The following is a 13,094-nucleotide window of genomic DNA, read 5'->3' as shown; positions in this document are numbered from 1 at the left end:
AATGACTGATGTCCAAAATGAGTTATCAGAGAAGGTCAGGTTTACTCGTCGGATTTTAAAAAGCAGGATTGTGTCATGCATTTAGAAACATCCATATCCTCCTGATGACTAACAAACAAGATGCTTCACGTCAGCTGGTGCGACGGTGTGGTCAGTAAGCTACCTGCTTCGTGAGCATGGGGACCCGAGCTTGGGTCCCAGCATCCATGGAAACAGCCAAGCACTGTGACATGAGTCACAGTTGTCACAGCACCAAGAAAGTAGATACTGTAGGGCTCTGGGGGCTCACGGCCAGGCAGTCTAGCTGAACTGACAAGCTGAGGGCTGGGAGATAGATAGTCAGTAGGAAAAGACACTTGACATATACGCCTGATGACCTGAGTCAGAACCCTGAAACTCATAGAAAGGTAAAAGGAAGATGCTTCTGCACAAAATTATCTTCTGACTTCCCCAAGAGTGGTGTGACACACGCAACACCCTTCTCAGTTCACACATACACACACACACTCACACACACACATACATTTACACATAAATACAATAACCTAAAACCCCCATACAAAACTCTCAAAATCCCTATACTTTCTGAAAAAACAAATTATAGATCAACTATAGTGAGGAATCTTGGGCCCTGATAGACTTGAAGTCATTGCCCTACAGAGGAGTTTCCTCCTTGACAATGTGACATTCTGGCTTTAACATTGGCTTTAACATTGGTAAGAAGAATGCTTTCTCTGAAGTTAACCCTGTGCTTCCTCTACAGGTTCTGCTGCCTCTCGACAATCCGTACGGCAAAATAACAGGGAAAGTCCAGAGGAAGCTGCCCTCTAGGCTGTGACAATATGGCTCCGGCTCATCGTGGTGCTAGGGATGACTGTGTGTTTGCCTGCAAAAGCTTTAACTCAGGATATTGATTGCTTTGTTCTGTATGAAGTAATTGCTTTTTCGTTCCTAGCTCAACAAGGAGCTTGTAGTTGTGGGTATGTGGAGCCCCATATTAGCAGGCTCAACATGTTCCACGGTTGTGGGCAGTTTCCTTCAAAATTACTAGGCAGTGTTAGGAGAATTGCAGTGATATTTCTCCTGTTGTTCTTGTGTTCTCTGCCTTAGTTTGTCTTTAGAATCCAATCGTTAAGGAAATGATCATAAAGTGCTGGCTGCTGCCACATCGATGAATCTGAACATAAGAAGCAAACACTGTCATTATCCTAGGAGTACGTTGTGCCGAAAACATAATAAAACCATGTGAACAAAACCCATTATAGCGATTTTAAAAACTCTGGCACTCTGACTAATGCTCAGCACTGCGGAGGGCAGGTGGGCGGGAAACAACAACCGTAGCTGAGCAACTATTGGCGTTTGATTGAGGCCGGAAGAGGGAAAGTCAGCTTTGTTTGGGGCCTGGCACCTGGTCTGCGGGCACCAGGTTGCACGCCTAGAAGTGGTCAGAGAAACCCAAACTGGCCTCAGTGGGAGAGAGAGAAAGGACGTGACACTGGGAGAGTGAGGTAGATCTGGGATGGACTGGGATGGGAGGTGAGGTGTTGTATAAAATCCTCGAATAATTAATAAAATAATTATTTTAAATGTTTAAAACTGCTTTTAAGTTCCTCTACCAGTTAGCACGAATAAAGATAAGAACAACAACCAAAAAAAAAACTCCTTTGGCATTTGTAACTGACGATTTATTTCTAGCCTAATAATGATTTTATGACCTTGTTGTGTTGCTTTTATGATTTTTACAACTCTTGCAGAATACTTAGTGCATACTGGGACATTAAACTAAGTAACCTTGTTTTTCCTTGAGTAATGTGTATCCCTCCGGTATACAGAGCCACTTTTAAAAGTGTTTAGCTGGTGAACAGTTAGTTGAGTGACTATGGACATGGAAAGGAGGCACACATCTCTGAAAGGACGGCACAAGGACTCTGGGCAACTGGGTTCAGGAATGCATCATGTATTTTTCTGACTCTTCCATATGAAAACCTATTGCTTTCATGATCAGAGGAATTTAAGCATAACTGATGACTTGAAGTGGGTGCAGACAGGAGAGGCGATTGGCTTTCTATCAACCACTGACATCATTCCTTACATGTTAGTCTACAAAGCTGAACACGGATGACTCAGAGACCCACAGTTAAGACCTGTGTATATGAACAACCCCCTAACTTTCCTGTGCTTTTGAATGCTCTCTTTATCTTTAACATACTGATTTTATTATGTGCATGAATGTTTTGCCTGAATGTATGTCTGTGCATTATGTGTACACTTGGTGCCCAGGGAGGCCAGAAAAGAGCATTGATCACAGGTTTGGAGTTATAGACAGCTGTGAATTGCCATGTGATTGAACTCTGATCCTCTGGAGGAGCAGCCAGTGCTCCTCACCACGGAGCCACCTCCCCAGCCCGTCCTTTATTTTTAAAACAATGAAGTCTGCATTGTGTTAGAAATGACTCTATAAAGCTCTTAGTATTGTTGATAAATTGCCCCATTTACCTTTATTCTACTTTGGTCTTGGGTGCTATCGGCATTAGACTTCTTTCTAATGCTATAGAGAACTACTTGAGGCTATGAACTTTAAAAGAGAAAAGGTTTATTTTGGCTCAAGGTTTTAGAGATCTCAGGTGGCCAATTTGCATTAAGCCTCTTGCAAGGCATCCTATCTAGAGGACACACACAGAGGAACTTAAGCTGCAGATCAGAAACAAAGACATAGTGGAAGATTCTGGGATCCTTGACTAGTATACCCTAGTGACCTAAGAATGTCTGCAAGGCTCTACCGTCTCTCAATAATCCCATCCTGGGGACCAACACCTTTGGAAACATTTCACATTAATAACAATTAATAACTGGTGTGGCCAGTGGACAGGAAAACTCACTAAAATCCTGGCTCCACCTTATATTGAGCAGCTGTTCTCAACTGTGGATTTCAACCCCTTTGGAGGCCACATCTCCCTTTCACAGGGTTTATCAGATGTCCTGCCTAGCAGATATTTACATTATGATTCATAACAGTGGGAAAATTACAGTTATGAAGTAGCAGCAGAATAATTGTATGGTTGGGGTCAGCACAACATGAGGAACTATATTAAAGAGAGAGTCAAAGCCCCAGGAAGGTGAGAGACACGATGTACAATCCATGTCCAATCTCTGTTGCTGTGGGATCAGCCTGTGTGCGTCAGGTGAGAGGTGAGAGGCCTGCAGGGAACTCACAGGATGCCTTGTGCCTGCTTAGAAGGGGCACAGGAGAAGGAAGCTCAAAGGGCCGTGTAAGGAAAATGCCACAACCACAATGAACGCCCATGTTACAAAGTTCGCCTAAACTCCCAGGACTTGCATAATCAAATGTCGCGTGTTATTTTAAATGTACACTGGCTCCTTGCTCTGTGCGGCAGCCCAGCGCTATGCTCCGAGATGCCGTCTCCCCCAGCCCCCACAGCAGCTTCGCCAAGTAGCCAAGTAGCTTCCGTCTCTATCAGCTCCACCAAACTGCAACCTCATGCTTTTCCTGTGAACGCCAGCCAGGAGCTGCGATCACTCTACATCGACCAACCAACCAACTCTCTGACCACTGCCCAGGCCATGCCCTTTCTCTTGCCCACCTGAGTCGCGGTGGATGGAAAACATCAGATAGCCTTAATATTTTAAAACCAGCCAGATAACACAACCGCTGGGCATCATCAGCTATCCTACCTTAGAATTCCGCCGGTGGGGAAAGCTACCAGCAGGCCTTACATGGTTCACGTTCCTCCTTCCAAAGCCGGGCTAAAACACCCCCTCTCTTTCCCCCCTCTTCCTCCTGGGACCTGGAAAAGCTACCTTTTTTCTTTCACCCAGCGATTAGCTTCTGCTGTCTTTATTGACATAATCTAGAAACAATTAGGGAACCAGATTTTAGTATCAGCTCCTTCCCCTGCAACCAGATTACTGGAGATTCAGCATCAGAGCCCGTGTCGGGCAGAACGACTCTGTTTCAAACACACAGGCTTTTCCCTTCCCTTGGAGGCAATGCTGTGGTGACAGCGATGGATTGCAAAGGAGCCCTGGGCATTCTACTCCAGAGGTGTGACCGTGAAGTACATGGACTGTCCTGTTTTGTGAGGGATGTTTTCTTAGAGTTAGGATACCTATTGAAAACCAGCCTAGCCAGGCGGTGGTGTCCCACGCCTTTAATCCCAGCACTTGGGAGGCAGAGGCAGGCGGATTTCTGAGTTCGAGGCCAGCCTGGTCTACACAGTGAGTTCCAGGACAGCCAGAGCTACACAGAGAAACCCTGTCTCCAAAAATCCAAAAAACAAAAACAACAACAACAAAACCAGCCTGTAGTTTTGGCCACTCATTTTGGCTGTGACCAAAGGGGCAGGCCTGAACTGTAAACATCTGTGAAGTCCTTTGTACCATAATGCTCTGGGAGGGTAAAGGGGTAAGTCTCTAAGCCAAAGTCCTCTTGCCTGGAGCTTGCGGTTGTAGCAGTTCGGACTCTGGTTGAAGCTTCTGGTTCTGTGGAGGCTTCTTCTATACCATCTAAATCTCATCTTGAAACTGTACATCTCTCTCTTTTTTTTTTCCTTCTTGGAATAAGCTCATATCATTCTTCATTTTTTTAAAAATCTGTATCCTTCTTTTTTCTACCCCGTATCAAATGAACTCTCTTTTTGAGATAGTGTTTTACATATTTGCCATTGAAATAGAATTCAACTTTCATCAATGCTTTCATGTTTTAAGTGTAGAACTTTGAACTTTTCTTTTCCAATCCTTTTAACGCTTTTGTTGCAGGAAGAACACTTGGCTGTGTGACGTTTGCCCTGCTAAGTGGCCTTTGCAAACCTTTGCCTCCACACCTGTGCTTAGGAGGAAGCCAGACACGGTTCCAAAGTGACGCATTTCAAGTGTTCCCAGCTTCTAAACTCCCTCAGTTTTAAGGTTCCACATCTTGCGTGGTCTGTGGCCTGGCTCTGCTCTCTCACGGAGTTCAGTGGCCCCCTTTCTTCCATTTGCCTCATCTTTGTTTTAGACTTTTCTATTAGTTGTTTGAAAGTCTCATACAACGTTTTTTAAAAGTATACCTCTGTTGAGAGCCAGGCCAACCCAAGGCTTTCCCAGAGGCTCTGAAGTGTGGAGAAGGAACAGAGTTCCGTTTCTAAAAACAGGAATACGCCGGAAAAGGCCAACAGTAGCCTGAGGCCAGAGCCGTGGGGGAGCTGCGGCTTCAGAACCTGAGAATCCAACCCTTTCCACCCTAAAGGGCCGAGGCTATCAGTCCCAGGGCCACTGCGTGCTTGGCCTGTGATATATTTGTAATATCCTGTGTTCCCTTTGTATAGCACTGCTCGGCTGGCTTCCTGCTGACGCTTCTTCCCGCTTTCTTCTGGAACTAGTGTCTAAGTTGCTTGGCTTAAGGCATAGCTTCTCCAAGACCTCCTGGTCCCAGCTTTCTGTCTTCTTTATCTTCCTCTTGTGGTTCTCCGCCCCGCCCCCCCCTTAAGACTGTCACTGACAGTGACTGCACCGAATCACATGCTCAGGTCGTATCGCACCACCTCCCCCACCTAACTCCCAACGGGCCACCCTTTCCTTTCCCACTATGTCTCTTTGTTTTTCTCCTTAAAAATGATTTGCGCCACTCAAATATTCTTGGGTGTGAGGTCTTCCAGTGTGGTATGGTAGACTCACCAGGGGCTGCACTCTTAGGAAAGAAACCTGCCTCTCCCTCCGTCAGCAGCTAATAATTGCCAATAGCTCCATGGCTATGTATTGGAATTGTGTGCCCAACTCATCCACCTGTCCATTCCGGGATTCGTCTGGTTTCAGCCAGTGCGGGTACTAGGACTACTGTGTTGTACTCAGGAGATGTTTCTCAACCTTCAGTGATCTACCACACCAGAGTCTGACCTTCTTTCTGTCCTCCCTTCCCTCTGAGGGATCCTTGAGCCTTGGGACTGGAGTGCAGTGTACGTGTTCCTTTGGGGCCCGAGAATTCTGCAGTCTCTCACTCTCTACACTGTGGCTAACGGTGGGCCATTATAGTACTATCTCTGCAAACATTAGCTTCTCAGATAGGGAATGAGAGATCCCTTCATCTATGGGTGTATTGATAAGTGATGATGATATGTCAGTTTAATAATCTGTCCATTTGGCAGCGCAGTAGTAGAAGGTGTTCCCCTAGGGCCTCTGACCTGTCCGGCTACAGGTTAGTTGAATAATGGTGCCAGATATGGGCTTCACCCTATAGAGTAGGATAAAGTTCAATCCGAAAGTTGTTGGGTTCTCCATGAAGCACAAGCTCATTGCAGCCGTTGGCGTGTCTTCTCAGATCTGTTGTTAGAGTGTCTTACAGGGCTCATGGCTGTGTGACTGGAGATGACCTTTCCCCTCTAGTAGCTTGCACAGCACCTTCCAGCACCATGAAAGCTAGCCAGAAAGGATGCAGCTTCCGGGCCTGTACACCTTGGATTTTGTCATGCTCCATGACTCAAACGTAGTGTCTTCAACAATAGAGTCAAGATCAATAGATGTACCCTGCAATGTTTGGGGACTCTATGGTACCAAGGCTGGCTAGTTTTATGTCAACTTGACACAGTCGAAGTCATCTGAGAGGAGGGAACCTCAATTAAGAAAATGCCTCCTTAAAATCTGGCTGCAGGCAAGCCTATAGGGCATTTTCTTAATCAGTGATTGATGGGGGAGGGCCCCGCCCACTGTGGGCAGTGCTCTTCCTGAGATGGTGGTCTAGGGCTCTAAGAAGCAGGCTGAGCAAGCCATGAGGAGCAAGCCAGCAAGCAGCATCCTCCATGCCCTCTCCATCAGATCCCGCCTCCAGGTTCCGGCCTGCCTGTGCTTCTGTCCTGCTTCCTGGAATGATGAACTTTGACATGGAAGTGTAAGCTGAATAAACCCTTTCCTCCCCAAGTTGCTTTTTGTGATTGTTTCATCATGGCATAGAAACCATAACTAAGACAGAACCTCGCTGGGCAGCAGGTCCAAAAGAAGCCAGTCATAGCCAGCACTGAACTCTAATGTATTATCCTGTCCAGTAAGGGAGTTGTTGCCTGTTAAAAGCTAGCTGCATATTCTCTGTCTCTCTGTCTCTGTCTCTGTCTCTGTCTCTCTCATTCTCTCTGTGTATATATGTATATGTGTATTTTAAAGTCTATGTGTACATGTATGTGTACATGTATGTTTATACGTGTGTTCTACCTTCTGTCTTGTGAGCATCTCTCTGCATACAGCCTTTGCGCTGACTGGCTCTCAGGAGTGCTTGAGTGTTTTTGAAGCCGACTCAGACTTGAGAATATAGTAGGTTTGCACCTCTTCCCAAGGGAAAAAATATGGGTTCATATCTCTGTAAGAGATCAACTTCGTTCCATTGAGGAACTAACTTGCACTCCATCCCTAGAGCATACAGGGATCTGATAGAAATTCACTGCATGAGGAAGGCAAGCAGTCAAACCCGCAGGTAAGCCTCCTGCTCACGTTTATGAGAAAGAGAGTAAACATATGAAGAAGAGAAGAGGAGGCTCCCTGCCTGATTAGCCTCTGGGATTGCCGTAACGTGGTGGCATAAAACAGGATATTTATTCCATCCTAATCAGTTTCTGTGGCCAGTTGTCCATAGTCAATGATTTAACCTGGTTGTGCACCCCCTGCAAAGGCCCTGGCAAAAAAAGATTCTGTTCTTGTCTCCTTTAGGGGTTCTTGTCTCATAACTGCATCACCTCCATGTCTCCTTCCTGAGTCAGACTGAGCCCTTTCCCCTCTGTCAGGTCTCCCTGTATGGCTCTTATAAAGACATTTATCATTGGGTTTGGGGTCCATTCAGACATTCAGTGTGATCTCTCTGGCTAAGATTCTTTTTTTTTAATTTTATTTTAAAGCTTTATTGTAGAAAAATAAAGTGAAAAGGGAGAGGTAGAGAGGTAAAAAAGTAGGGGGAAAGAAAAGAGATAGAAAAGTAAAGAGAGAAAGAAGAGATAGAGGGGTGAGAGCTGGCCATAACCATGTGGAAAGAGGGGGAAAAGAACGGGGAGAGAGGGGGACCAGGGGGGTCAAGAGACAAAGGAGAGAGTAAGGAATAAAGGAGGGCAAGAGAGCGCCGGGAAGAGCTCCATCTAAGATTCGTAAGTTAATGGGAACTGTAAAGGCTATTTTCCCACATAGGCTCCAGCAATTTGGATGCTGACTTTTGCATTTGGGGTTACTAACCCACTACAGTAGGTGCGAGGCACTAGGCTTGCTGATGGCAGCTCTGCTGGAGTATGTGGCTTGCTAGAGGCTCACATGCTACAATTCCCGTCAGATCTGGAGAATGGCCACCGTCCTGTCCATTCCACCTGGCCTCTCATAGACATGCATAAGTTCATGAAGAGCTTGGACTTAGGGTCCACACAGTGCCAAGTTTCATGATTCTATCAGTCTCTAGCTGTGTGGCCCTAAGCAAGTTACATGCTCAGCTTTGGAGCTCTCGTCTCTGAGATGGGACTCATGACTCTACGTATCCCCCAGGACACACTGTGACACCGTTATCAGTGGTGGTACCTACCTATAATGCCTTTGATTCCTGCAGATGGAGATCTGTGTCTTTGGAAGAAACGACATTGTATTTGCTTAAGAACCACAGAGGCAGGCTGCCTCAAACTGACTGTCAGCTCAGGGATGGTGCCAAGACTCAGTCATCCACCTCTGTTCTGCCATCTCATCCTCAGAGTGTGATAAAGATCCACGACCATGAGATAGACAATAAAGTGACTGCTAAAGATGACGGGAATGATACCCAAGTGAGGCCAAAGAACTCATTTCCTCCAGGGCTGGAAGGTTTGGTCCTTGGTGGCTGATTATCAAATCCCTCTACAGAAAATGTCTTTGGCAGAAGGAAGTGGTCTCACCCATGTTTGTATGTATTGCCTGGGAGCATTTCACAGTCAATATCTAGTCACACATGAGCTCAGAGGACTGGGATCTGACTTTTCAAATCCAACCTTCTGGCAATAGACGCTAATATTGACTGGGACTTTGATATGCTGGCTAATACTAATTTGGTGGCACATTAAATACCCTAACCTCTTTTTATTTAAAAGGGGGCAGTAATTTATCTTGACTAAAATGGATTCTTGTTTCCCATCCAGAAGGACTCAGCTGGCACACTCCAGGGACTTCCAGAATCCTATGGAGGGTCTCACTTAAAGGTTATGAGGCCATCTGTAAGTGACCCCGTGACCCTCCAGCTCTGTTAACAATGCTGCTAGTAACATAGTGATGGAAGGACCCCTTGGAAGAGACGCTGTACTGCCAATCTGGAGTTGGTACCCTGTGATGACAGGATATTGACAATTGTGGACCCTAAACGTGGGCCCTTGATTTATGCATGGTTTTGTTCCAAGTAGGCAGAGCATTTGGGCTTGGTAGCCTAAGGTGATAATTGGAAGAATCTATGTCCCTTCCCTTCTAGTAACTTGCTTCGAAAATGACGCTTCTCAGTCTCAACTCTAGGTTGTGTGGCATATTCCCAGAGCAACACTAGACCAGAGGATGAAGCAGGAGTGGTTTAGACAGGATCATGCAATTGGCAAATTTGGCACTTTTCAAGAAAAACAGCTGTTCCTAACATTCTTCAGAAAGAGTCATAATCAAACCAAATTCTTAGAACTCTTACAAGAGGGAAAAGATGAATAGAATGTAAAGTATCATTGAGTGGCAACTGAATGCTGGAGACTGTGGATGGACGCACAGAGTCCAGACCCCTCCATCCTCAGAGCACAACACAATTTGAGGATGGAAACAAACCTGCAGATATTTTAGATAATGGGGAAAACCTCAGAGATTTGTCCAACCTGGACTTGTAGACAGGTTGGAAGCGAGCCTGGTCCCTGACTTTCATTCCCGTGTTCCTCCTCCACTGGGAATCTGTAGCTCTGGGAGCTTGCCCTGTCAGCTGTGGGTGGGTTCACTCTGCATCGACACCACAGAAGACTGACAGCATAGATGTTGTGGTGGCTGGGAGAATCTCAGCATTAACAACACACCAGTCCAGTCTCCCAAACAAACCATTGAGCAAGCAGACCACTGCCAACCAAATCGGCTCAGATTAATATTTTATTCATATTTTTACATTTTGGCTGTTTGTTGTGACCCCAAACCCACCTGCATTATAATCGGAAAGGCACCACAAAGCCTCTCTTTCATGAACTTCACAAATGCATTTTAAATGCCCGTTTCACATCAGCTCATCGGGATTCGGATTAATTCCTCCAGATTCTGGAACCCAGGACAGATTCGTGTGTAGTTTTCTTCTCAGTGTTTCCTTTAACTGATCATAACTGATCAAGTTCCTTTTAGGTTAAAAGGAACTTAAAAGATGCATGTTGAGCTTCATTTAATTTGTTTTGGTTTATGTGCCCTTATGAGGACAGAAACATTTAAAACTATTCAATAGCCTAAAGGAAGTAACTCTTTCAGTTCTTAGCAATATCAGTGTGCCCTGAGCAGCAGCAGCATCTGGGCAAAGCCCTTGTTAATTGCAGGATGGTACTAGACTTGAAATGAGACTTCTTAGCAATAAAACCACAGTGGAGCACTCTTTTAGGTGCGATTCCAATGCCTGCCTAGGCATTGCCATGCAGCTCCTGCTGACCTTAGACATGTGGTGCTGGAGCTGCTGGTCTCCCCAGCATCTGCCCTGGTGTTCCTGACTAGTTGGACGCATGACCCCCTGAAACAAAGCCTGCGGTTCTTCCTTTCCCTTGCAGACAGTATTGCCAAATGCCTCTGGCTGTCTGAGGAATTCCAGTGCAACCTCAAGTTCTGGTGCAATCTCTGTGGTTTCCTCCCATTGTATACAAGGTGTCTTAGTCAGGGTTTCTATTTCTACACAAAACATCATGACCAAGATGCAAGCTGGGGAGGAAAGGGTTTATTCAGCTTACACTTCCACATTGCTGTTCATCACCAAAGGAAGTCAGGACTGGAACTCAAGCAGGTCAGGAAGCAGGAGCTGACGCAGAGGCCATGGAGAGATGTTCCTTACTGGCTTGCTTCCCCTGGCATGCTCAGCTTGCTCTCTTATAGAACCCCGGATTACCAGCCCAGAGATGGCACCACCCACAAGGGGCCCTCAGAAAATGCCTTACAGCTGTATCTCATGGAGGCACTTCCTCACCTGTAGCTCCTTTCTCTGTGATAACTCCAGCTTGTGTCAAGTTGACACAAAACCAGCCAGTGCACAGGGTATCTTACCTGGAACCACTGGGTTCAGACACGGTGGAGAGAATGACACCACAAACTTCTTCAGGCAGGGATACTGGCTGCTTGCTAAGCTTCTCTAGCCGCCCCTTAGACAATGTTTATGATCCCATACGCTCTGTAGTATTGATTTCAAGTCAGGTAAAAGCTGAGTGTAATGCACTGACGAAAGTATATGAAACACAATTTACCAGATGCCTGTGCTGCCTCTGACTCACAGATGATGTTTAGCATGGGACACCGCGCCAGAGATGGAGGCCCCTGTGAAAAGCTTGCTTGATTGCTTCATCTCATTTTTCTGGAAGCTTAAAGTCTCCAAGGCACCCATGGGTGGTGCCTGAGAGACAGCATAACCTGCCTTGTGGCATGGTCTCCCTTAGCAGGTGGTACACAGATCTGGCTTCCCAGACGCAACTCCTGCAAGTGACAGGTACATTTAGCATTATTTACCACTTACCCAGGACCTGGTGTCAAGTGAGTGGTGGGGCTGGATTTAAGGGTGAGAAGCACAATACGGGCTTCTGCCCACAATACTCTCCCTTGCCTGTCTGCTGCTGAGAGAGGCCAGCCTATGATCTTATTCTGCAGAAGAGAGGCACATTTTCTAACTGGAGAAGGCTTTGCATTTCCTGATTCCTCCTTTGAAACCGGTAAGATATCCCCACTTCATAGATGTAGAGTTTAGCTACCTGCTTGTGGAGGTAGGAGGATCTCCATCATGGGACATCACTGCTAGTCTGTGCACGACTCTCCCCCAGGGTTCACTGACTCCACGTGACTCTAAGAGGCAAATTGTCATAATTGCCTAATGGACTCGGATTTCATTATCTTTTGCTGTCACACTGCCACAACTGGCCAGAGCTAGTGATCGCCTGTGGAGCGCCCTCATGGAACTAACAAGTTGCCTGTTGGTGTGCACAATACACCTCCTTCTCCTTCCTGCGGTTTCTCTTCCCTGTCAGCAGAATGAACAAGTCTCTCCTAAGAAGCCTTTCTGTCCGGAAGTAGTCAGCACTTTGAACATTTAACTTCACCCCCACCTCATTACCAAGAAGCCTTTCATGGCTCTGGGCCCAGACCTGACTCCTGCAGATCCCATTTGCAAGGACTGTGGAAGGCAGATGAATCACTCAATTACCAGTAAGTACTTTTTCCCTTTGGCTTCCAGATCTGGCAGTGGTTGGGCAACTGTGGGGCCATTAGACTTTTGCAAATTAAATTCCTCCAAAGGCAAATTTCACTAATGCAGTAAAAAGATGATTTGTGTTCCTGACAACATATACTAAACTCCAAGGACAAAATTTTTTTTAATATTCATTTGGTTATTTGTTAAAATCAAAAATGAAGAGCTAACCTTTTCCTCTATATCAATGTCCATTAGCTATCTGCTACCAAAAAATAAATCCCATGAGGGATTTGGAGGGAGAAATGGGAAAGGATTGTGTACTTATATTTTAATTGAAATTTTTTAAAAAATAATGCCCATGCTTGCTGCACGCTCTGGTGCAATATGGCAGCGTGTCTCTTTTCAATTACACTGGCTTGCAGTCTCTAATTCCTGAATTAACTTATTCTAAATAGTCTCCCCGCCCCCTCTGTGTGTGTGTGTATGTGTGTGCATGTATGTATGTGTGTTATTAAAATAGTAAGGGGCACAGTTAGTGTCTAAAACTCAAGTGTCTTTGGAATTTAGACACTGCGAAAATGTGGAGCTAAAATGGAAGGCATTAACTCATTGGAAATTTCAGTTCCATTAGAAGTATCTCAGTATCGTTTATTTAAACACACACACACACACACACACACACACACGCCAAAGGAAAACACATATGAATTTAAATTCCACTGGACAGTGACCA

General features: G+C 45.7%; 1 protein-coding gene across 2 annotated transcripts in view; it reads left to right on the top strand.

Annotated features, from left to right (window-relative positions):
• The window catches only part of LOC127682574 (uricase), a 70,317-nt gene extending 68,582 nt beyond the window's left edge, over positions 1-1,735 (top strand). For both annotated transcript variants that reach the window (XM_052178988.1, XM_052178987.1), the window contains exon 8: positions 764-1,735. In XM_052178988.1, the coding sequence (XP_052034948.1) occupies positions 764-838 (75 nt within the window). In that variant the 3' untranslated portion in view covers positions 839-1,735. The remainder of the gene's footprint in view (positions 1-763) is intronic.
• The last annotated feature ends 11,359 nt before the right edge of the window (positions 1,736-13,094 follow it).

Source organism: Apodemus sylvaticus, chromosome 4, assembly GCF_947179515.1.
Source record: "Apodemus sylvaticus chromosome 4, mApoSyl1.1, whole genome shotgun sequence".
NCBI lineage: Eukaryota > Metazoa > Chordata > Mammalia > Rodentia > Muridae > Apodemus > Apodemus sylvaticus.
This window is presented reverse-complemented; position numbering and strand designations above follow the sequence as displayed.